A 27,082-nucleotide genomic window follows, 5' to 3' on the forward strand; every position below is an offset into this window, starting at 1 on the left:
ATGTCTGCATGTATTTCTGCCCAATTCTCCTGACCACTGTCATGATGGGCTCATTAAATTGTACCCAGCTTGTAAGGATGAGTGCATAGATATACATGAGTGGCTCCATCCTCTAACTCATTTATCACCATCACCAGCTGAACTTGTTCTCCAACTTTCCGCACAGGGAAGGTGATTGCCTAATGGTATTATTGCTAGACAGTTATTCCAGAGACCCGAATAATGTTCCTGGGATCCAGCTTCACATCCCATCATGACAGATGGCAGAATTTGAATTCAATAAAAATATCTGGAATTAAGAATCTAATGATGACCATGAATCCATTATCGACTGTCAGGAAAAACCAATTTGGTTCATTAATGTCCTTTCGGGAAAGAAACTGCCCTCCTTACCTGGCCTGGCCTATATGTAGTTTCAGACTCACAGCAATGTGGTTGACCCTGAACTGCTCTCTGGGCAATTAGGGGTGGATAACAAATGCTCCCTAGCCAGTGATGCCCTCAACTGTTAAAGAATAAAGAATTTTTAAAAAAGCATGACTTTGCTTTCTAGCAAGTACTCTCTTATTATGAACGTCTTTAATTTTTTTTTCTGAACTTCACTTTCCGTTATAGAACATAGAACAGTACAGCAAAGGATTGAGCCCTTTAGGGTGCTGTACAAACAGAATGCCAAATTAAACTCCTCTCAATATTCCTTGCACATTCATGTGCCTTTCTAAAAGTCCCTTAAATGCCTTTATCATAAGTGCCTCCACCACACCTCTAGCAGCTCAGTCCAGACTCCTACCACTCTGTGTAAAAAAATCTCCTTTGAACTGTTCCCCTCTCACCTTAAATGCATGTCTCCCAGTATTAGACGCTGGGAAAAAAGATTCTGACTGTCAAACCCTATCTGCAGCTCACATCTAATCACCTCCAGAAGTGCTTTATCTGCTCCTTACATTTACACATAACCACCCTGTCTTGTTCTTCCTATCCACCCAAAGTACTACCCCTTGAACCGGATCAACATCTGAGGAGGCTGATGCTATCTACAGCTCACAGGCTTTACAAAAATTAAACCCACAGTGGTGTGCACCTTAGACTGATTTTTATGAGCACACATTCCTGACCCTTATCAGTTCTGGCAGAATTCACAGTTTCTGCCAGGAAATCAATTTTTCAGTCATATCTTTGGAAAGAAATCACTGGATTGCAATCTGCATTTGAAACCCTAAATAAATGTTTCCTGTCCCTCAAGCTCAGTTATACTGAGACCAAGCATATTTCTGGATTATTACTGAGGTTTATATTGGTTAATTAAAAAAAAGATATCCAAGGTTTGTATAAAATTAATTTTCCCAACCCATTGCATACTTTCCAGTGGTAAAGTTTTGGAAATGGCACTGGGTCAGGCAGTCAGTCTTCCTGTGGTTTTGAAGAAGCAGATAAACTGGGGTCTACATCTGAACTAGGAGCACGTTCAACGTCGAGCTGCAAGTGAGGAGCAAAGGGAGTCTCAATTCTGGTTGTTATGGTGGTCCATCAGTTACTCAACTGGAGGCACAATCAGTAAGTCAGGCATTGCCGCATTGAAATGGGGACTCTGCACAAGTCCTGGAGATTTAGAAGATAGCTGTGATTCAGATTCATTATTAATCCAACCCTTCTACTAAACAATATGAGGGCTTGTGATCTTCTGGGTGTTCGGCTGTAATGCAACCAGATTCAAACCTCCTCCCCTACTCCCTGTGTTAATTGACCTGCACGAAGGATACACTTGTAACCACGTTGACAATCAGGAAGGAACACTGGTGCTTAATTCCATACTGGATGGTACATTGAAAAGTAGGCCAATCAGGGTATCAATTGAAGGCAGCAGTCAAAACTAAATTCAAAGCAAAATTTTGTACACAAAGAATAGCACAGTCCCACAAGTAACACATGCAATTAAACTGGGTTTCCTGTTCAAATTTTCATCCAGGTATTCTTTGCTTAAAAATGTTCTCACATTCTGGTCTTGACATGTGTTTCAAAGAATAATCATAATGTACATCAGTTAGACGTCACTGATACTATTGTTGATGTTTAAAATATTTACCGCTGCGTCCACACAGCTTTTGTATCTACTCAGGTTTGTATGGGCAAACTATAAATTATACTTTACTTTTCTTGAGGATACACTCCTCAGGGTAGACATCGATCTCTTTTTTAAAAATTCTCTGGAGCAGTGTGAATCTTTGTCTGATCCTCACCAAACATGCTGAGCACATAACAAACAACTGACTTTTTAAGAGGACATGCAAAATATTGTTTGTAGTTTGGTTCTTCCTATCTCTAACTGGCTGAGGTTAGGTTTTTTTTTGAAGGGAGGGGGCTTGGATTTTAAGTTAATCAAGGTAAAGCTCTCTCTAATTGGGGAGCATTAACTTTTGGCATTGCATTTTGCTAATTTTGTCACTTGGCACCAAATTTCATTTTCTGCTTTTATTCTGAACCCCAGGTCTCGGCTGTCAGGACTGTCAAACACAGAATAATAACAAAATGTTGTTGGGACCACATGTGCCGTCAAACAACATGTATTCAGTTGGTAGGGTCAGCTAGATAAAAATTAGACAAAGAAAAGTCTAAGTATTTTCGAAAGACATAATGTTCAAAGTTTTAGTATCAATCAACACTGGTTAAGATTAGATTCCTTCCAGTGTGGAAACAGGCCCTTCGGCCCAACAAGTCCACACTGCCCCTTGAAGCATCCCACTTAGGCCCATCTCCCTATAACCCACACACCCCTGAACACGACAGGCAATTTAGCATGGCCAATCCACCTAGCCTGCACATCTTTGGACTGTGGGAGGAAACCAGAGCACCCAGAGAAAACCCACACAGACACGGGGAGAATGTGCCAGCTCCACAGACAGTTGCCTGAGGTTGGAATCGAACCCAGGTCCCTGGTGCTGTGAGGCTGCAGTGCTAACCAGAGGGCCACCATACCGTCCAATGCTACACTATGCCTGGCCCTACAGCTTTTTGCCTGTCCTGGAAGGCTCAGAAATTATTGAGTCATACATTTGAAATAATTTATATTATTTAATGATAAATGCAACTGTATTGCATCTAATTTTTAAACACGATTTATGTGAATGCATGAAAGCATTTGAGGATCTTCAAGAAAGCCAATTAAAACCATGATAATTTATCACATATTTATATTGCATTAAAAGTTTTGAAGAAGTCATGGAGTCTCTTTAGATCAATACAAGCTACAGAAGGCTAGGTTGGTAGAATTTAACTTTGAAAGACAGTTGATATCAGACCATTGGCCCCTGAAGGGCCAGAGTTCACACATGATTCACAGATAATCAGTTGCATGTGAGTTATCAAATGTTCTTCAATTTGTTTTGTTCTTAGATAAAGAGAGTGCTTTAAATTATCTTGCCACGAATGTTACCTTAAAGATGATGATCCCGTAAATAACATCTGAAGTGCATCAGTGTTCTGCATGTCATCTACAAGAAAAATGATAAAATCTGAGGCTCAATTATATCACCCATCAGGAAGTTGGCTGAATGTCGGAATACTTATAAAATGGTGGATAAAGTTTAGAAAAGGGGGCCATGATAGCTTCCTGCCAACATTCTCAGTGGGAGGACAATGGGATCAATTAATTAGTCAATTAAGGTGTTGTGACAGGTCTCCGTGACGTACAGATGTTAACAGTGGGTGATTCAATGACGGTAATGCTACTGAATGTTGCGGGATAATGGTTATATTCTCTTGCTGTTGACTGTCATTGCCTGGCACTTATATAGCGCAAATATCATTTGCCAATTGTCATTTGTTGCACGGTAGATCAGTAGATAGCACTACTGCTTCACAGCACCAGGAACCCAGGTTCAATTCCGGCCTCTGGTGACCATCTGTGTGGTGTTTGCACATTCTCCCTGTGTCTGCGTACGTTTCATCTGAGTGCTGTGGTTTCCTCCCACAGTCCAACGATGTGCAGGTTATGTGGATTGGCCATCCTAAATTTCTCAAAGTGTCCAAGGATGTGCTGGCTTGGTAGATTAGCCATGGGAAATGCAGAGATACAAGGATGGGGGGATAGGGTCTGGGTGGGATGCTCTTTGGAGGATCAGTGCAGACTCAATGGGCTGAATGGCTTGCTTCCACATTCTAAACTTCTACGATTCTAAACTTTGACATTGTCCAGGTCTAGGTGTATTTGGACATGAAATGCTCCAGTATCTGAGGAGTCATGAATGGCACTGAACATTGTGCAGTTATCAGCAAACAAACCCATTTCTGACCTTGTGATGAAAAGTAGGTCACTGATGAACCAGTTGAAGATGGTTGGGCCTAGAACACTAACCTGAGGAACTCCTGCAGAGATGTCCTGGAGCTGAAATGACAGACCTCCATCAATCATATCCATCTTCCTTTTTTCAGATTTTAGTCCAACCAGTGGAGAGTTTTCCCCAATTTCAATCAACTCCAGATTTTCTAGGGCTCATTGATACCACACTCATTCAAGTGTGGCCTTGATGTCAAAGGCAGTCACTTTCACATCACCCCTGGAAGTCAGTGCCTTTGTCCATGTTTGGACCAAAGCTGTAATGGAGTCAGGAGCTCAGTGGCCCTGACGGAACCCAGACTGAGTGCCAGTGAGCTAATTGTTGCTCAGCAAGTGATGCTTCATAACACTGTTGATGACACCTTTTATCACTTTACTGATGATCAGTAGTAGATAATTCAAGGTGACGATCAATAGTAGATCAATTCTAATCTAAAGAGGTTTCTGAAGCAGAGAGACTTGTGTGTATACATACATAACTTATTAAAGGTGCAGGACAGGTGGAGAGAGAGTTAATAAATTAGTGAGTATTCTAGGCTTTATTGATAAGGTCATATAATACATGGAACATAGAACATAAAACATTTCAGTGCAGTACAGGCCCTTTGGTCCTCAATGTTGCACCGACCTGTTAAACCAATCTGAAGTCCATCTAACCTACACTATTTCAAGATCATGGAGGCTATTCTGAAACTATAAATATGCATAGAAAATTAGGGAAAATGTAAAAGGGGTCAGAGAACTCACCACAGGTCATTAAAGTTTCCAGAACAAGTAACATGACAGAGAGTGTGATAACGGTCAGGAATCTAACTTCAGGCAGAGGAGATGAAAGGACAACTAAGAGAAGGGGAGGAGCAGTCAACACAGGACTGACAGTGTTGAACGTACGCAAAATATGAAAGAAGGTAATTGAGCTTGCAGTGTATACTGAAATTAGCAAGTACACTGCTGTGGGTATCAGACAGACATAGCTGCAAGGGTATCAGGGCTGGGAACTAAATATCCAATGCTGTGTTCTATCAAAAGGACATGAGCTGAGAGCATGGTGTTATCCTGTCAGTAGGAAATGAAGTTAAATCAATAGCAAGAAACAATATAGGGCCAGAAGGCACAGAAACTGTGTGAGTAGAGATGAGGAACCATAAAGGAAAAAAGACCTTGATGTACAGGGCTCCTAGCAGTAGTCAGGATGTGGGGAAGAAAATGCATCAGGAGGTAGAAAAAGGTATAAGAAAGGTACTATCACAACAATCATTGGGGACTTCAATATGTAGGTGGATTGGGAAAGCCAGGTCAGTAACAGATCAAGGAAATCAAGGAATGTCCATGCGATGGCGTTTTGGAGCAGACTGTGGTAGAGCCCACTAGAGAACAGACAATTCTGAATTTGGTGATGTGTAGCGATGCAGACCTCATCAGGGAGCTTAAGGAGAAGGAGCCCCTAGGAGGTAGTGTCCAAAATATGATAGAATTCATCCCGCAGTTTTAGAGGAAAAAGCTGCAATCAAATGTAACAGTATTACAACTGAGTCAAAGTAAAGTCTATAATTAAGTTTGAGATTGTGAAGTACTTGGAATTGCATGGTAAATAGGGTTGAGTCAGCGTAGCTTCATCAAGGGGAGGCTATGCCAACAAATTTGTTAGAACTCTTTGCGGAGATAATGAGTAAGTTCCACAAAGGACAGCCAGTGAACGTGATATATTTGGATTTCCATAAGGCCTCTGACAAGGTGCTGCATGGGAGGCTGCTAAATAAAATGAGTCCATAATGTTAGGGGCAACTTATCAGTATGGATTGAGAATTGTATCAGTGATAATGGGAAATGCAGATGTTGGAGAATCCAAGATAACAAAGTGTGGAGCTGGATGAACACAGCAGGCCAAGCAGCATCTCAGGAGCACAAGCTTTTGTGCTCCTGAGATGCTGCTTGGCCTGCTGTGTTCATCCAGCTCCACACTTTGTTATCTTGGATTGAGAACTGGCTGACTGGCAGAAAGCAGAGCATAGGGATAAAGGAGACTTTTCCAGGATGGCTGCTGGTGACTAGTGGAGTTCCGCAGGGGTCAGTGTTAGAAGCACATCTACTCACGTTTTATATTAATAGTCAAAATGAAGGGACTGAGGACATTGTTGCTAAGTTTGCAGATGACATAAAGATAGGTTGCGGGGCAGGTAATTTTGAAGATGGGGGAAGGCTGAAGAAGGACTAGGACAAGCCGGGGAGGGGAGTGGGCAAAGAAGTGGCAGCTGGAATACATAGTGGAAAAATATTCTTCCTACAACATTGCATAATCGAAAAGAGGCATTGTTTATGTCCTACATGGCGAAAGGCTTTGGAAATCTCTAACACAAAGGGTCCTGAGACTTCTTGTTCAGGATTCCATTAAGGTTAACATGCAGCTTCAGTTAGCAGTAACGAGGGCAAATGCTTTCACTTCAATAGGGTTTGAATACAAGAATGGAAATATACAACTGAGGCTGTTTAAGGCTGTGGTCAGACCACATTTTGAATATGTGTCAGAGATAATAGCAAATACTGGAGAATCCAAGACAACAAAGTGTGAAGCTGGATGAACACTGCAGGCCAAGAAGCATCTTACGAGCACAAAAGCTGAAATTTTGGGCCGAGACCCTTCATCAGAAAAGGGGGAGGGGGAGAGGGTTCTGAAATAAATAGGGAGAGAGGGGGAGGCAAATCGAAGATGGACAGAGGAGAAGATAGGTGGAGAGGAGACAGACAAGTTTAAGGGGTGGGGATGGATCCAGTAAAGGTGGCTGTAGGTGGGGACATAGGGAGGGGATAGTCAGTCCAGGGAGGATGGGCACATCAAGGGGGCAGGATAAGGTTAGTAAGTAGGAAATGGAGGTGCAGCTTGAGGTGGGAGGAGGGGATAAGTGAGAGGAAGAACAGGTTAGGGATGCGGGGACAAGCTGGGCTGATTTTGGGATGCAGTGGGGGGGATGGGGAGATTTTGAAGCTTGTGAAATCCACATTGATACCATTGGGCTGCAGGGTTCCCAAGCGGAATATGAGTTGCTGTTCCTGCAACCTTCGGGTGACATCGCTGTAGCAGTGCAGGATGGACACGTCATCTGAGGAATGGGAGGGGGAGTTGAAATGGTTCACGACTGGGACGTGCAGTTGTTCATTGCGAACCGAGTGGAGGTATTCTGCAAAGCGGTCCCCAAACTTCTGCATGGTTTCCCCAATGTAGAGGAAGCCACACCGGGTACAGTGCATGCAGTATACCACATTGGCAGATGTGCAGGTGAACATCTGCTTGATGTGGAAAGTCTTCTTGGGGCCTGGGATGGGGGTGAGGGAGGAGGTATGGGGGCAAGTGTAGCACTTCCTGCGGTTGCAGGGTAAAGTGCCGGGTGTGGTCGGTTTCGAGGGGATTGTGGACCGGACAAGGGAGTCACGGAGACGATCCGACACTTCCGCCATCTGCAATCCGACCCCACCACCAAAGACATTTTTCCATCCCCATCCTTGTCTGCTTTCTGGAGGGACCACTCTCTCCCTGAAAACCAATTGGGAAAACCAAGGGGTGGCTTGGGGACTGCTTTGCAGAACACTTGCACTTGAATCGCACTAAACAACTGCACCTCCCAATTGCAAACCATTTCAACACCCCCTCCCAGTCCTTAGACGACATGTCCATCCTGAGCCTCCTGCAGTGCCACAATGATGCCACCCGAAGGCTGCAGGAACAGCAACTCATATTCTGCTTGGGAACCCTGCAGCCCAATGGTATCAATGTGGATTTCACAAGCTTCAAAATCTCCCCTCCCCCCAACGCATCCCAAAACCAGCCCAGCTCTTCCCCACCTCCCTATCCTGTTCTTCCTCTCACATATCCCCTCCTCCCACCTCAAGCCGCACCTCCATTTCCTACCTACTAACTTCATCCCGCCCCCTTGATGTGTCCGTCCTCCCTGGACTGACCTATCCCCTCCCTATCTCCCCACCAACACTCACCTCTACTGGCTCCATCCCGGCCCCTTTAACTTGTCTGTCTCCTCTCCAGCTATCTTCTCCTCTATCCATCTTTGATCCATGCCCCCCTCCCTATTTATTTCAGAACCCTCTCCTCTTCCCCCTTTTCTGATGAAGGGTCTAGGCCCGAAACGTCAGCTTTTGTGTTGGCCTGCTATGTTCATCCAGTTCCAGACTTTGTTATCTCTTTTGAATATTGTGAGCAGTTTTGGGCCCTGTATTTTTTCCTTTATTCATTAACAGGATGCCCCAGAGAGCAGTTAAGAGTCAACCACATTGCTGAGGGCCCAGGGTCACATGTAGGCCAAACCAGGTAAAGATGGCAGTTGCCTTCCCTAAAGGGTGTTCGTGAACCAGGTGGGTTTTTCCTAACAATTGACTAATAGATTCATGGCCATCATTAGATTCTTAATTCCAGGCCTTTTTAGAATTGGATTCAAATTCACCATCTGCCATGACAGGATTTGAACCTGGGTCCCTGGACTGTTACCTGAATCTCTGGTTTAACAGTCCAGTGATAATACCACTAGGCCATTACCTTCACAAGTATCAAATGAAGGCTTTGCAGGTGTTGGAGGGGATCCAGAGGAGGTTTACAAGGATGGTTCCTGAAACAAAGGGCTTGTCATATGAGGTGTGGTTGAGGACTCAGAGTCTGTAATTAATGGAATATAGAAGGTTGAGGGGGATCTGATTGAAACTTACAGAATACTGAGAGACCTGAATAGAGTGGGCATGGAGAATATGTTTCCATTAGTTGGAGAGACTAGGACCTGAGGGCACAGCCTCAGAGTGAAGGGACATTCCTCAACATTGAGATGAGGAAGACTTCTTTAGCCGGAAGATAGTTACTCCTGGATGTTCTGGTCAATACTACAATTCCTAGTGTGGTTTCTACTGTGGTCATTGAGGTGATTACCTTGTTCCACCTCAAGGCCCATGCACATATCTGTCCTTTTCTCAATCCTGCAAGTACTTGGTACATAAAAGTATGCATGTTTAAAATATAATCATTCTCTGTCCACGAAGTGTTCTTCGCTATTCAGGCTTGTATGACCAAATTAATTATCAAGCCTTTGTCACCTCCAGATCTGACTATAACAGAGATCTTCTGCCGAATTTCCCAATCAACTTAAGCTGATCAAATTCTATAGCCCATAACTATCTCAACTTCATAATCATTAACATCATTGACTGTCCCACCCTCTACATCCTTGAGCATATCACTGATTAGAAACTAAACTGGAGTAGCCATTTAAATTCTACAGCTATAACAACAGCCATAGGTCAGGAGACTGGGAACTCTGTGGCGAGAAACACACCTCCTGCCCCCCCACAGTCTGTATACCATCCATAAATCACACATCAGGAGTGTGATGGAATGCTCCCCACTTGCCTGAACGGATGCAGCTCCAACAAGGCTCAAGAAACTTGACACCACAACGCAGCTGCTTGAACTGCACCATAACGACGCCTTCCATCACCAATGGTCATTAGCGGCAGTGTGTATCAGCTACAAGATGAATCACAGAATCTCCACAGTGTGGAAACAGGCCGTTCAGCCCAACAAGTCCACGCCGACTCTCCAAAGAGCTTCCCACCGAGACTCACCAACCTCCCTCCCACTCTAAATAACAAGGTGTGGAGCTGGATGAACACAGCGGGCCAAGCAGCATCTCAGGAGCACAAAAGCTGACGTTTCGGGACTAGACCCTTCATCAGAGAGGGGGATGGGGAGAGGGAACTGGAATAAATAGGGAGAGAGGGGGAGGCGGTCCGAAGATGGATAGAGGAGAAGATAGGTGGAGAGGAGAGTATAGGTGGGGAGGTAGGGAGGGGATAGGTCAGTCAGGGGAGGACGGACAGGTCAAGGAGGCGGGATGAGGTTAGTAGGTGGGAAACGGAGGTGTGGCTTGAAGTGGGAGGAGGGGATAGGTGAAAGTTAGAACAGGTTAGGGAGACGGGGACGAGCTGGGCTGGTTTTGGGATGCAGTGGGGGGAGGGGACGAGCTGGGCTGGTTTTGGGATACAGTGGTGGAGGGGGAGATTTTGAAGCTTGTGAAGTCCACATTGATACCATTGGCCTGCAGGGTTCCCAAGCGGAATATGAGATGCTGTTCCTGCAACCTTCGGGTGGCATCATTGTGGTACTGCAGGAGGCCCATGATGGATATGTCATCTAAGGAATGGGAGGGGGAGTTAAAATAGTTCGCAACTGGGAGGTGCAGTTGTTTATTGCGAACCGAGCGGAGGTGTTCTGCAAAGCGGTCCCCAAGCCTCCACTTGGTTTCCCTGATGTAGAGGAAGCCACACTGGGTACAGTGGATGCAGTATACTACATTGGCAGATGTTCAGGTAAACATCTGCTTAATGTGCAAAGTCATTTTGGGGCCTGGCATGGGGGTGAGGGAGGAGGTGTGGGGGCAAGTGTAGCACTTCCTGCGGTTGCAGGGGAAGGTGCCGGGTGTGGTGGGGTTGGAGGGGAGTGTGGAGCGGACAAGGGAATCATGGAGAGAGTGGTCTCTCCGGAAGGCAGACAAGGGTGGGGATGGAAAAATGTCTTGGGTGGTGGGGTTGGAGTGTAGATGGCGGAAGTGTCGGAGGATGATGCGTTGTATCTGGAGGTTGGTGGGGTGGTATGTGAGGATGAGGGGGATTCTCTTAGGGCGGTTATTGCGGGGGCGGGGTGTGAGGGATGTGGTGTAGGAAATGTGGGAGACACTGTCAAGGGCGTTCTCGACCACTGCAGGTGGGAAGTTGCTCGGGTCTAGGCCCGAAACGTCAGCTTTTGTGCTCCTGAGATGCTGCTTGACCTGCTGTGTTCATCCAGCTTCACACTTTGTTCTCTTGGATTCTCCAGCATTTGCTGTTCCCATTATCTCCCGCCCACCTTATCCCAGTATTCGTGGATTTCCCATGGCTTATCCACATTACACATCTCTGTGGGCAATTCTGCATTGCAAATCCACCTAACGTAACTTGCATATCTTTGAACTGTGAGAGGAAATCGGAGCACTTGCGAAAACACACACTGACACAGGGAGAATGTGCAAACTCCACAAAGGCAGTCACTCGAAGCTAGAACTGAACTCGGGTCTCTGGCGCTGACAGGCAACAGTGCCAGCCACTGAGCCACTGTGACACCCTATGCCATGCTTTGCGGAAATTCACCAGGGCTCCTCAGACATCACTTTCCAAATCCACGATTACTTCCATCTAGAAGGGTAAGGGCAACAGATACTTGGGATCACCAAGGCTGCAAGCTCCCCTGCAAGCCATTCACCATCATGGGTTTTTTCAGCGTCACTGGGTCAAAATCTTTGATTTCCCTCCAAAAATGGCATTATGGTACATCTACACAACTGGATTGCCGAACTTCAATGTGGCTGCTCACCATCACCTGCCCAGGGCAACGAGATGCAGTGCATTCCTCCCACAATTCTAGCTGTAACGATTTATCACAATAGACCTGCATGAAGCCCAAAACTGACTACATTGATAAACTGAGCCTTTGCATGTATTTAGTGTTTAGATTCATGCTCTTTAATTAACAATCTCCCTGAAATTCATGATACCAAGGCATACAGCTGGATGAACTCAGCAGGCCAGGCAGCAACAGAGGAGCAGGAAAGCTGACGTTTCAGGCCTAGACCCTTCATAAGAAATAGGGGAGGGGAAGGGGGTCTGAAATAAACAGGGAGAAAGGGGGAGGCGGATAGAAGATGGATAGAGGAGAAGATAGGTGGAGAGGAGACAGACAGGTCAAAGAGGCGGGGATGGAATCAGTGAAGGTGAGTGTAGGTGGGGAGTTAGGTAGGGGATAGGTCAGTCCAGGGGGGACTGACAGGTCAAGGGGGGTGGGTTGAGACGAGTAGGCAGGAAATGGGGGTGGAGCTTGAGGTGGGAGGAGGGGACAGTGGGAGGAAGGACAGGTCAGGGAGGCAGGGACGAGCTGAGCTGCTTTTGGGATGCAGTAGGGGGAGGGGAGACTTTGAAGCTTGTGAAGTCCACATTGATACCATTGCGCTGCAGGGTTCCCAAGTGGAATATGAGTTGCTGTTCCTGCAATCTGACTGCCCTGGTTGACCCATTGTCTCCACCTGCTTCTACCCCACCGAACTCATCTCCACCTATCTCGACTCCATTTTCTCCCCATTGGTCCAGAAACTCCCTACCTACATCTGTGACACTACCCACGCCCTCCACCTCCTCAAAAACATGCAATTCCCTGGTCCCCAACACCTCATCTTTACCATGGACGTCCAGTTCCTACACACCTGCATTCCCCATGCACATGGCCTAAAGACTCTCTGCGTCTTCCTGTCCCGTAGGCCCGACCGGTCCCCCTCCACTGCTACCCTCATCCGCTTGGCCAAACCCGTCCTCACCATCAACAAATTCCCTTTCAATTCCTCCCACTTCCGACAGACAAAGGGGGTGGCCATGGGTACCCGCATGGGCCCAAGCTATGCCTGCCTTTTGTAGGATACATGGAACAATCCCTCTTCCGTATCTACGCTGGCTCTAAACCCCCACCTCTTCCTCCATTACATTGATGACTGTATTGGCGCTGCCTCATGCTCCCACAAGGAGATTGAACAGTTCATCCACTTCACCAACACCTTCTACCCAACCTCAAGTTTACCTGGACCATCTCTGATACTTCTCTCTCTTTCCTGGACCTTTGGTAACCACCTGGAAACCGATATCCATTTCAAGCCCACCGACTCCCACAGCTACCTAGAATACACCTCCTCCCACCCACCTTCCTGCAAAAATGCCATCCCCTATTCCCAATACCTTCACCTCCGCTGCATGTGCTTCTAGGAATGAGGCATTCCACTCCCGCACAGCCCAGACGTCCACGTTTTTCAAGGACCGCAACATCCCCCCCGCCACTCAGTGGTCTAGAATGCCCTCAATTGCATCTCCTGCATTTCCTGCAGCTCATCCCTCATACCCCGTCCCCGCAATAATAGCCAAAACAGAATCCCCCTTGTCCTCACATACCACCCCACCAGCCTCCAGATCCAAAGCATTATCCTCCGACAATTCCACCATCTGCAAACCGACCCCACCACCAAAGACATTTTTCCAGCCCCATCCTTATCTGCTTTCCAGACGGACCACTCTCTCCGGGAGTTCCTTGTCTGCTCCATAATCCCCTCCAGCCCCACCACACTCGGCACTTCTCCCTGCAACCGCAGGAAGTGCTACACCTCCCCCCTCACCCCCATCCCAGGCCCCAAGAAGATTTTGCACTTCAAGCGGATGTTCACCTGCACATCCGCTAATGTGGTGTACTGTATCCATTGTTCCTGTTGTGGCCTCCTCTACATTGGGGAAACCAAGCAGAGGCTCGGGGACAGCTTTGCAGAACATCCACGCTTGGTTCGCACTAAACAACTGCATCTCCCAATCAGGAACCATTTCAACTCCCTTTCCCATTCCTCTGATGACATGTCCATCCTAGGCCAACTGCAATGCCACAATGATGCCCCCCAAAGATTGCAGGAACAGCACCTCCTATTTCACTTGGAAACCCTGCAGCCCAATGGTATCAATGTGGACTTCACAAGCTTCAAAAACTCCCCTCCCCCAACAGCATCCCAAAATCAGTCCAGCTTGTCCCCGCCTCCCTAACCTGTCCTTCCTCCCACCTATCCCCTCTTCCCACCTCAAGACCCACCCCCATCTCCTACCTACTAACCTCATCCAACCCCCTTGACCTCTCCATCCTCCCTGGACTGGCCTATCCCCTCCCTAACTCCCCACCTACAGTCACCTTTACTGGCTCTATTGCTGCCTCTTTAACTTGTCTGTCTCCTCTCCATCTATCTTCTCCTCTATCCATCTTCTATCTGCCTCCCCCTCTCTCCCTATTTATTTCAGAGCCCCCTTCCCCTCCCCCATTTCTGAAGAAGGGTCTAGGCCCGAAATATCCGCTTTCCTGCTCCTCAAATGCTGCTTGGCCTGCCGTGTTCATCCAGATCTACACATTGTTATCTCAGATTCTCCAGCATCTGCAGTTCCTAATATCCCTGAAATTCATTCCCACCAAATTATTTAATCAAGATTCTCCCTGGAATTCATTCCTGCCAAACTGAAACTCTGAGGAAGTAGATGCATCAAGTTCTCCAGATGATGAAAACATTTTACGCCAAGTCAATCATGCAAAAAGAAGCTTTCTCCAGTTATTAGATTAGGTCATGATGGTTTCATCAATCACAAATCAGATCACATAATTGTATTGGTTACATTCCTCTGACCAAAGACTTGGTCAGAAGAGATCCAGCTGAAAGTAATCCCTGACAGCCCAGTGGAAATCAGAGCCAGAAGTACCTGTCACCACTTTTTTTTAGCTAAAACAGAAACAGCTGCTAAAATATCAAAAGACATGTAGCATCAGGTGAACTGCCTTGAAGAATGCATTAATTGTGGTGATGTTCAGTCTGTTCTCAGCTTGCTTATGCTACCATTAAGAAATAAATAACCAGAGATATTACCGACATTGTCAATAGAACTTTTGAAAAAAACTATAACTTCATTCAATTGTGCTCTGATGAGAAACTCAAGGCCTGCAAATAAATAGTGACTGTTACTCAGGTAGTCTTCATTGCGCATAGCAGTTGAGAAATTGGATATATTAATAACTTTCTTTGGACAGTACAAATGCTTTTCGAGCTCCAAAACGTGTCCACACACTGTCACACATTGCAACATTTGTTGTATTGCTACAACTGTTAAAGTCCATGGACATCTCGCAGGAGTATGCAAAGCAGGTAGACAAAGATGTTAATTAGAAGGCCAGAGATAGTAGGAACTGCCAATGCTGGAGAATCTGAGTTAACACGGTGTAGGGCTGGATGAACACAGCAGGCCAAGCAGCATCAGAGGAGCAGGAAAGCTGATGTTTCAGGTTGAGACGCTTATTCAGAAATGTGGGAAGGGAAGCGGATTCTGAAACAAGCAGGGGGAGAGGGGGAGGCAGATAAAAGATGGATAAAGGAGAAGATAGATGGAGAGGAGAGGCGGGATTCGAGCCTGTAAAGGTGAATGCAGGTGGTGTAATTGTTTGTTGCGAACTGAGCATCTGCAAATGTGGTATACTGTATCTGCTATTCCCGTTGTGGCCTCCTCTACATCGGGGAAACCAAGTGGACGCTTGGGGACTGCTTGACAGAACACCCATGCTCGGTTTGCAATAAACAACTACACCTCACAGTCGTGAACCATTTCAACTCCCCCTCCCACTCTTTGGACAACATGTCTATGCTGGGCCTCCTGCGTTGCCACAGTGATGCCACCCAACAGCTGCAGGAACAGCATTTTATACTTTGCTTGGGAATTCTGTAGCCCAAGGGTATCGATGTGGACTTCACAAGCTTCAAAATCTCCCCTCCCACAACTGCATCCCAAAGACACCCCAGCTCGTCCCCACCTCCCTAACCATTCCTCCCACCTCAAGTCTCACCCCCCATCTCCTACTCACTAACCTCATCCCGCCTCCTTGGCTTGTCTGTCCTCCCTGGACCAAACTATCCCCTCCCTAACTCTCCTCCTCTATTCACTTTTACAGGCTCCTACCCCACCTCTTTGACCTGTCTGTCTCCTCTCCACCTATCTTCTCTTTTATCCATCTTCTATCTACCACCCCCCTCTGCCTATTTATTTCAGAATTCCCTTCCCCTCCCCCAATTTCTGAAGGGTCTCAACCTGAAACAGAGACAGTAGGAACTGCAGTGGCTGAAGAATCTGAGATAACAAGGTGTAGAGCTGGATGAACAGGGCAGGCCAAGCAGCATCAGAGGAGCAGGAAGGCTGACGTTTCGAGCCTAGGCCCTAGGCTCGAAACGTCAGCCTTCCTGCTCCTCTGATGCTGCTTGGCCTGCCCTGTTCATCCAGCTCTACACCTTGTTATCTCGACCTGAAACATCAGCTTTCCTGCTTCTCTGATGTTGCTTGGCCTGCTGTGTTCATCCAACTCTTCACCGGGTTAATTAGAAGGCCATGTTGATTTGATGCTGGATGAGCCATTTTTGAACTTAATGCTGAGGCTGCCATATTTCAATCTTGCGTACCTGAGCACTTATTCAGTGGCACCAATGCTATTTCTTCTAGATGTTGTAATGATGCTACAAGTGCACTGTGCTTTCTACAGTTGTTTAATGTTGCAAATTCCACTGGGTGGACCATGTGGTAAAGGCTGAATGATTTTTGTTGGATTCAAGGATTCTGCAGCAGATTATTGGTCCCAGACTTGTGGAGCTACTTCCTTGAAATCACTTGGAGAATGAATACAGTCCGAATGGATCAGGAGAAAAGGCTGGAAGGGGGAGTGGGGGAGAAAGGTTGTCAGCAGAAAGCTATATCACTAAGGACTTAAAGAAAATAATTCTCTGTGTTGTACCTCAGCAAAGAGTGATATACCATGCTTTAGTAACAATGTCTTCATTGACAGCTTCTACCTACAGCTATAACTCCAACCTTAGACCATAAGATCTATGTCAGAATTGGACTATCTGGCTCATTGAGTCCAACTTAGCCTCCTCCAGTGGTTCCCAGAATTGGATTCACTCCACATTAAATTAAGAACAGTTGGATTTGTACCTGGCACATAAGAAGATGGTTGTAGTTGCTGGAGGTCAGTCATCTCAGCTCCAGGACATCTCTGCAGGAATTACTCAGAGTTGCGTCCTAGGCCCAACCATCTTCAGCTGCTTCATCAATGACCTTACTTTCATCGTAAGATTAGATGTGGGGTTGTTCGCTGATGACTGCACAATGTTCAGCATCATTGGCAACTCCTCAGATACTAAAGTAGTCCACATTCAAATGCAACAAAATCTGGGCAATATCCAAGCTTGGGTGGACAATTGGCAAGTAACATTCGCTAGAAAAAGATTTTCTGTGTAGAGATTAACATTGAAAAAATAACTCTTATGCCAATAATTAATAGTTTTTGAAAAAAAAGGAAATATTCAAGATGGCATTCAGTTAGCACCCCAACACATATGGACAACAAACATAGACAACGGGCATTAGGACCTTGGCAGAGACCATTCCACCAAAACGTTCAGAAGAACTTTTTTACAATTTTCAGGAAAACAGCTATTTAGTGTTTCAGATCTCAGACGTGGGTTACAGTGTGTCCTGGTGGGGCCAAGTCCCTGGAGCGGGGCCAAGGGACCAAGGACCAGAGCAGGTGAGGAGCCGCATACCCAGAGTGACGGTGAGGTTACATACCTGGGGCTTTGTGGGGCCGAGTCCTAGAGCAACTGGTGGCTGTGAGTGTTCTTCAGCAGGAGGCGGCTTTGATGGGCTCTGGAACAGCAGTGGTGTTTTCAGAGGCGACAGCTGAGTCAGTCAGTTGGCCTGTGAGGCCTGGAATGGGGTTTCTCATTTTCCAGGCGGATTAGGCCCCCGACAGCACCATTGTCCGGACTGGTATGGCCAAGGGCAAGACATGCCTGGCAGCATAGCGTGGGCTGGAAAGCCCAGAATGGGTCTGTGGTGGTGGTTTCACGGCAAAGAAGGAAAATTGGACTTTCTAAGTTTTCTTTCTTTATTTTATTCTGTGAATGGCACTTATGTATGAGCAATGGTGCACACTTTTCACTGCATTTTATTTTGAATGAATGTGGCTATTAAAAAATTCAGATTCAGATCACACTGATCACTCTCTCTCTGTCTCTAAAACTATGTCCCAATGATTCCTTTTAATGACGCTTTTTCAAAAGGAACAGTCAAAGTATCTCTTCAGTTGTTCAAATGAACCGCTGTCCACGATCCTTTAAAAACAAAATAATAATGAAGCATTTTCATAATAATCTGAGTGCAAGATATCACTGCAGGAATTCCTCAGGGTACTGCCCTAGGGCCAACAGCCATTAGCTACTTCTGTTATCACCATTCTTCCATCAAAACTTCAGAAGTGGAGATGATTTGCTGATGATTACACAGTGCCTACCATTTTACAACTCTTTAGATAGTCAAACAAACCATGCTTGTTTCCAGCAAAACCTGGACAATATTTAGTCTTGGGCTGATAGCAGGCAATGATCATCTCCAACAGGAGAAATATTAACCACCTATTCTTGACATTCAACCAAAATAATACCACTGATGACACATCATCAAAATCTTGGTGGTATTATCATTGACCAGACAGTGAATTAGACTAGCCATATAAATACTATGGCTGCACAAAAGGGTCAGAGGCCTTGAATTCTGAGACACATAACTTCCAGCTGACTCCCCAGATTCTGCCCACCACCTACAAAACACAAGTCAGGAATACGATGGAATACTCTCCAATAATTTGAATGAGCTCTGCTCCAACAACCACTCATGAAGCTTGTCACCATCCCAGACAAAGCAACCCATTTAACTGGCATTATGTTGCAGCAACTTAAATATTTATTGCTGCAACACCTACCAATGTTTCTCCAATTCCATTTCTGTCCAAGCTTCTGAGTTCTGTGCACAATATGTTTTAATGGAAATGGAGGTCTTACAGCAGAGAACAACTGTGTGCACGTGAAGATCCCTACCAGCTGCGCAGCTTACAGGTAACGGGATGCTACCAACCCTCATTGGCAGTAATGTGTACCATTTATAAGAGGTACTGAAGCAACTTGCCACTGCATGTGCCAACCCTGTAACATCTATTATCAAGTAGAATGAGGATAACTGACACATGGGATCATCACCACCTGTAAGACCCCTTCTAAGTGACACTCACCACCTAGACTTGCTACTGCAATCGTTCAATATCAATGGATCAAAATCCTGAACAATCCGTGTGACAGTTCAGGAAGGTTAATCACATTCATCTTTTCGATGGTGATTAGGGATGCGCAATAAATGCTGGCCTTGTTAGCGGCATCCACATCCCAAGAATAAATTTGTAAAAATCTTTAATGAAGTAACAAGTCACCAGGCCACTCGCAGGAATCAGCCAAGGATTGACAACAAGCTACAGAAGGAGCCAATTAACCATACAACAAAGTGGCAGGTTTTTGGAGCTTTATAAAGGAAGAGGTAGAAAGACAAGCAGCAATTTGTCCCCAGGGTCTATTAACACAATAAAGTCATCAGCTTGTCCATTTGCACTTGGTATTCATCAGTGCCAACTTCAGGTCACATATATAAAAAAAGTTCTTGTTTTTGTATAAACTTTACCAGATACTATTAGACCTCATGTGAATCCCATTCATGTGCACATGTTTTCACTTCCTTTTTGTTATGAAGCAAACCACTGGATCAATGCCAATTAGGGCCGAAGTTGAGGGCTGCGTTGTGGTTTCCAATCCATTAAATTAAGTGAGGCTGTTCAACCTTGTTTGACCTTAGATCCAAACACAAGGAAGATATTAGCGTTGGATTCTAACTCCAGTCTCAGGTGTATTCAATGCATGATAATAATCTGCTCCTAAAGCACGGGTTCAAGTCCAACTGTCTAGAGGTGTGAACAGGTTGATTAGAAAATATTTGCACCTAAAGCACACATCTTCAAATTAGAATTGTACTTGTGAGATTTTAAAACAATTAATAACCTTTTACCATTAAGCTCTACTGTCAGTATTCCAAATCGCAGCTGATATTTATTTCAAAGGTTAAAATAGTTTGAAGGCCAATTTTCTTTCATCAGTAAAAACCAGAAGAACTGAAGACGCTGTAATCAGAACAAAAACAAAGTTGCTGAAAAAGCTCAGCAGCATCTGCGGAGGAGGAAACAGAGTTAAGTTTCGGGTCCGGCGACCCTTCCTCAGAACTTTGTTTTTGTTTCTTTTATCAGTTCTCGCTGGGGCAATGACACTGCAGTACACCAGGAATTTCTAGACCCTGATACAGAATCAGGAAGACCAGGAGCAATTCAAACCTTAAAGGCTGGACTATTAAAGATAATGAGCAAGGCAGATATTGGAACAGGGGCGCAGGGAGTGGTGATTGCAAGAAACAAACTAGTTTTTTTAACCAACAACAAAAACAGGAGTTGTTGGAAAAGCTCAGGAGGTCTGGCAGCATCTGTGAAGAAAAAAATCAGAGTTATCGTTTCAAGTCTGGTAACTCTTCCTCAGAACTTTTTTTTAAAAACAGGTTTTCTTTTAAAATTGGGACATCTTTGGATAGCATGTCATATGTTTTTCATTTATCTGGCACCAGAGTTTTGGGGAGCATTGCAGTGGTCTTTAAATTAACTTAAAGATATTTTTCAAAATGAATGATTTTCTGGTGCTGTGCCATGGTTGAAATGGCAAAAACACCCAAGTGGATATGAGCATTCCAGCAGTCAGCTGAGGAGATGGTAAGAGGGCAGCAATAGGTGGAAGAATAGGTGAAATGGATAAGAATAACAGACCTACTGGAAATATTTGACTGTGAATATCTTGAGTAAACCTGACCTACATTCCCTAGAGTTTAGAAGAATTTAAAATATTAGGGGTGAAACTGATCTGCAACAGCACATGAAACAGACTCGGTGCGAACCAGTAATCAATTTCGCGGTGCATTGATTGCCTTTTTATATAAAGGTTAATAGTTTAGACTTTCTTTCATGATTCATTTACTCATCACAGTTGGAAACTGAAGTCTCTGCAGCATTTTCAAGGTCAATGGAAAATAAAAACTGGCACAACAATGTAAGGGGCTACAGATTCACTACACGCCTATTTTGCATTGTTAGCATCAAGACAAAATTCTTGAGTTAGGGTAGATGCTAGAAGGACACTTGCAGCAAGGTTGCAATGTCCATGTTGCAGGGAATTATGAAGGTCATCAAGAAGCAGAGCTACATCTCACACATATGGAATGCACAATAACTGCTGAAGCATACAAAGTCTTTCTACGTGGCTGAATAGTGAAGACAGGAAGCAGTCAAGATTCGTGCAAGAGAGGCCTCACCATGTTGAGATGGCACAGGTCAGGCTTTCACTTAAGTTAGAAGTAACCGGTTCAGTGTCCACAGTCTAGTTTGACTACAGCATATTATCAAAGGAAAACCACGCATCTCTTCCCTGGTACTCATTCACAGATCCTTACTATAATGCAAAATAATTGGCAAACAAAACCCTGCAACTCTGCTAGATTTATTAAAACTCTGGTGGCTAAAGAATGCCCACAGCCAACAACACAAGAGACTCAAAAGGCTCAGGAGCCTCCAGCTGTGGAGCATCAAGCAGATTCAGACATGGGGGAGTGCACGGTTCAGTGTTATCGAACTGAGAGGTTCCACCAAGGGATTACAGCTAAATCCAATTGTTAATGCTGCAGTTGTCTTTGCATGACCAACGACACGGTTGCCTATATCTGTAGCTGCATGACTTGGGAGGAAGCTTACGGCAGGCAAAGATCATAACAGTATACCACCTCCGTCCCATCCGCTTTGTTCAAAACACATCTGGGGATTTGTGTGGTATCTGCCCAAAGACCACCCCTGAATGAAATTGAGAGTTCACAGATGCTCTTCTCAGGAAAGCACATCTGTTTGTCGCATTGACAATGGACCCAGAGAGCCACACTGCTTACGTTGTTGGATTTGGATTCCTTCAAGTACAAGCGGCCAACAATTATTTGCGGGTGGTACTCTGAGCTCCATGGCACCATTCAGCCAGATTCCTAAATAGGTATTCAGGGAGCTATCACAAAGCTTACATTCTACACAACAATCATGTGCTATAAATTTTCACTCCCCTATACCTTCTCCAGGACTGACTTGTGGGCGATCAGGAATATTGTCATACGGCATGGCTAATAGCCCCAGTGTATAACACCTAAATTGATGCTGAACACTGATACAATGTTGCCCATTCATTTAACAGGGCGACCGCTGAACAGGTTGTTCCACTGAAGATGCGCCAATGACTCCTGCAATTTGTGGGCAAGGACACCATACAAAGTTAAGCTGAAATATACGACGGGGCTGTGCATTCATGTCCGGAGCATCAGCAAGAGGTACCTTCTATTGCAGAGACGTAGAAGGCATACGCAATGCGAGTGGCTTTCCAAATCCACATCTCTAGCTGAAGGTTGCACTTCCTTCATGTTTGTCCATCAGGAACAGTACATTCCTCTTTCCAAGATGGCTTGCAGGAGAACTCTAGGGTTGAATCACTTTAACACGGAGCCAATTTCTGTCTGGTTGCAGGCATCTTCATGTGGAAACTAACAGGGGATGCGTGATGCTTCTGGATTGCAAAGAGTACTGTTTGAGTGCTTTCTAAATCTGGCCAGATGTTGGAGCCAGGGATGCCCCGGCATCCTTCGGAACCTCTTGCTCACTCTACCTGCACGTGCACTGGCAATGAGCTGAGGAATAATTCAGAGAGACAACTACCCTGCCTTCAAATGGATATATGTCCTACCTTTACGATCGATGCCACACTTAGTCTCAAAACAACAACAAGTTTCTGCTCAATGTTATCGAGAGGCAGAATGTAGATAAGAATAAGGTAATCTCTTAAAGAAAATCTGTGTATAGCCTTCTGACATTCAATTGTATAGTTTTAAGGTGTTAGGAGGAAGGTATAGAGGAGACGTCAGAGGGATGTTCTTCATCCAGAGAGTTGTGACCGCATGGAATAGTTTGCCAGTGGTAGTCGTGGAAGTGGAGTCATTAGTGACATGTAAGCGACTGCTGGACATGCACGTGGACAGCAGTGAATTGAGGGGAATGTAGGTTAAGTTATTTTATTTCTGGATTAGGATTATTCCACGGCACAACATCGTGGGCCGAAGGGCCTGTACTGTGCTGTACTTTTCTATGTTTTATGTTCTATGTTCTATGCATGAAACTTACTTTACTGTGTCCTCTTTAAGCGCAGTTAGGTACGGGCAAGATTAAATCTATGAAGTACATCTGTATACAATAGTATCAGGAGCAAAATGGACCCTTTTGTGTTAAATACCTTTGAGACAGTAATTTTCAATTTTCTCTGGGTTGACGTGTTCCTAAGTACAAAGTCAATTATATTTTCTCAGAAAGAAGTTTTGTACAACAATCACTGCATTAAGGTTATGTTGCACTAATGAAAAAGGCTGTCTTAACAAACTATATAAATTTAAAACACTAACATTCATAGGAAATTGTTAGGTTAATTACAGCATTCTCTCTAATAACACACTTGTTATGAGTGGAGGAAGATTGTTAAAAAGGACCTAAAGCTGCAAATCGACTGGGAAAGGGTGAGTTCTGTTATAAGTGGGGATTCATACCATGTACAATGTCAGGCTATATTCCAACTTACTTCATCTAACCCTATTAATATACTTACTATTCCCTTTCTCATCTAGTTTTTACTTTATGGATCTTTGCTACTTGCCTCAAATTACTCCATAAAGTAGAAACTCAATCTGTATCTCCCTCTAATAAAAATTGCAATTTTCACTTCTTTGTAACCAGAAATATCTTATACAATATTTATAAAATAAGTATTAGAAATATAGATTAATTATGCACATTCTTGAGAAGCAAATCAATTAATATTAATTACACATAAATGTAAACACAATTAAACACATCACAAGAGATTAAGACAAATTCCTGAAATCCAAAGTATAAGGGAATTATCTTTAAAAGAGCTAATTAGATATTAAAAAATAGTTTTGACTCCTTTTCTAACCAGGTGCAAAATAATGTTTTCACACATGTCCTTTTCTTCATAAATCAACACCTGAGTCTCACACATCCACAGAAATGTGAGAACCATTCCATTGCCAGCACCTAAGGCTCAAATTGCACACCATAGACAACATTTGAAATATTAACCATAGAAAATGTTCAATACATAATACAGAGCTTTAGTTATGAAGCTATAGGCACATACATAAATATGTAAAGTTAAGTAAATAGTTATATTAATTTCTCTTCATGGGTGGTCTACTGTTTATGTTGTGCATGTTTATACTGAGCTTTAAAGATGATTACATCAGAATTAGTCAGCCTAATTCTTGACATACATAATTAAATGAGCACACAAAAATTAGGAAATCTTCAAACAATATTTTTAGGATATTCAGTGCTTACCTGGCACCTGCAACATCAACACCAACCATCAACTGTCCATTCAACAACAACACTTCATCTCGAATTTTAATCTTCTCACACTTTGCAGCAGGACTATGCTTCTTGATTTCTGTCACCCAGATATATCCAACATCTAATACAGGGCCTTTGCTACTTTTTTTTTCTCTTGATTTTCTGTTTTCTTGATTACCTGGAGATTCCCAATAGATTGGGACGTTCCCAAAACGTACTCCGAGGTTACCTTCATCTTCCTTTGCTCGGGTCAAATGAGCTGTACAAATTTCAAAATCTTCCCTTTCCTTTTGGTCAGGCAGCACAGCACTTGCTTCTACTCCAAAATTTAAGTATATGTATTCACAAAGCATCTGAATGGCTGACTGGCACAGCTGAAATCCTGGAGTTTGCTGTTCTTCCCTCAGCTTAATATGAAGCCAGCGTTCTAGGAGGGGGAGATAGAGCTTAGCACTTTCTGCAGTTATTGGCATTGTGGGTCCTTCAGAATTTCCACATTATCCCAACTGGTGGAAAACATGTTGCTTGTACATGGATCATAAATCTTCAGGTAAGTACAGATAGCCCCTTTAGGCTCTCTCACTTTAACAAATCTTTGTTGATGTATCATGATGTTCTTTCCTGGTGCAGGTACAAAAAAAGGGTGGACAACAAAATTACTCTGTTATTGTGGCAGAAGCAGCTCTAAAGCCTACATTTATAAAATAAACATACTGAATTGGGCAGGATGTAATCTAGAACGTCTCAGGAGAAAAATGACTGGTCATAGGACATAGCTTCATCTTTAGCTTCCCCCAAGGCCTTTTCAAAAAAAGGACAACAACAGTTCAGAACAATAACAAAATTCAAGGAAAGAATTTAAAGAATTATTTTGGCGATGATATCAATTTCCTCATCAGAAAGTATAATACAATATTATTTTCATCAGTCTTTCTTTTTCTATGCGGTTATCACTCCTTGCATCTCAGAATGGTTAATGTAAAATGGTTCATATCCTGGTAATCTCACTTCTGTGCCAGAAGATTGTGTTTACAACCCATTCAGAGATCTCAGCACAACATCTAGGCCGGCACTCCAGTGCAGAACTGAGGCTGTGTTGCTGCTATTACTTTGACCAACAGGACAGTAAACTGAAATTAAAACAAAAAGCACTTGAGAAACTCACTACGTCTGACTGTATCTCTGCAGACAGAAACAGGATTAACGTATTGAGTCCAATGGCTTCTTCAGATTGTAACCTGAACTGCTAGCTGCTTTTTCAAACAAAAAGGGTTCCCTGGCAGTAACTAAAGAAGTGCAGAGCATTTTTTCCAGTATCCTGGCTAATACTCATACATCAACCATTATCACGACAACATATAATCTTGTTGTTATCACATGGTGTTTATGGGAACCTGCTGTGTGCATAGTGGCTACTGTACTTGTATTTCAACACATTTCATTGGCTATGAATCACTCTGGGAGATTCTAATGTGGTGAATTACTACATAAATCTTTAAGAAGCTCGGACTTGTGCCATTCAAAAATAAAACTCTGTAACTGCATTATAATATGAATATCATGCCACAAAGCAAACTTACCTGACTTTGTAATGGCTTAAATACAAGAAAACGACAAGCACAATTGATTTCAATAGAAAATGAGTTACAATATCTTCTACAAAAATTTGCTTTTGGTGATTGGTGGGATGGCAATAAAGCGCCAGAGATAAAAAAAAGAGCATGGTATAATTACGTAAGGCAGTTACTCTATAATTTCTTTTTTAATGTGGTTTTCAGGAATCAGACGCATCATTACTTACAGCACAAGTATTCAGGAGAATCTCAATCATAAATTATTTTTTGAAAAAAGCTATTCCTTTTGTTAACCTAATAAATTACTGCACTAAAATGCTACACCATATCTGTGAAGCCCCACACATGTATCCAAAATCTATCAGGTCAATTGGAGAAGACGCACGATCATTAAAGGAAAAGAAAGAGTATTCATTCTGCACCATTTTAATTCAGTCACTGATTCAAGAACACAAAAGCAAATGTCCAGTATGGAGGTCTAGCCAGTGATATTTCACTGAAAAAGACAAGTCAATGTTTTAAATACAGCAAGTTAGCATCTCTGTAGATCTGACTTGGAGTCAATGGGAGAGTGACATGGATTGCTCTTATGGTGACATGACTTAAGCGATCTAATTTCCTGCACAAGCACAGGAATCCGGGTGTCAATGAGCAAGAAATTTTTGCAAGGAAGGTGATAAATTTTAAGTGAAGAGGTCTGAAGGTGAATACATAACCAGGACCAGTTGGACTACACCCCAGAGTTCTGAAAAAGATAACTGAACAGATACTGGAGGCATTAGTGGGGATCTTTCAGGAATTACTGGAGTCAGAGAGGGTCCCAGAGGGCTGGATAATTGCTAATGAAATCCTCCTGTTTAAGAAGGAAGTATGGCAAAAGATTTATTTTGAGAGCACTAGAATATAAAAGCAGAGGTGTACTTCTGAGGCTTTATAACGCTCTGGTCAGACCATATTTAGAATATTGTGAGCAATCTTGGGCCCTATACTTGAGTAAGGATGTACTAGCCCTGGAGCGGGTCCAGGGGAGATTCGCAAGAATGAAACTGAAAGAACTGCAGATCCTGTAAATCAGGAACAAAAACAAAGTTGCTGGAAAAGCTCAGCAGGTCTGGCAGCACCTATGAAGGA

At 44.0% G+C, this 27,082-nt stretch overlaps 1 protein-coding gene across 1 annotated transcript in view; it reads right to left on the reverse strand.

The window, feature by feature from the left end:
- The window catches only part of pdzd2 (PDZ domain containing 2), a 422,227-nt gene that overhangs the window by 305,359 nt on the left and 89,786 nt on the right, over positions 1 to 27,082 (reverse strand). The window contains exon 3 of the mRNA XM_048530010.2: positions 24,366 to 24,998. Coding sequence (XP_048385967.2) covers positions 24,366 to 24,850 — 485 coding nt within the window. The 5' untranslated portion in view covers positions 24,851 to 24,998. The remainder of the gene's footprint in view (positions 1 to 24,365; positions 24,999 to 27,082) is intronic.

Source organism: Stegostoma tigrinum, chromosome 1 (genome assembly GCF_030684315.1).
Source record: "Stegostoma tigrinum isolate sSteTig4 chromosome 1, sSteTig4.hap1, whole genome shotgun sequence".
In the NCBI taxonomy this organism is placed as follows: Eukaryota; Metazoa; Chordata; class Chondrichthyes; order Orectolobiformes; family Stegostomatidae; genus Stegostoma; species Stegostoma tigrinum.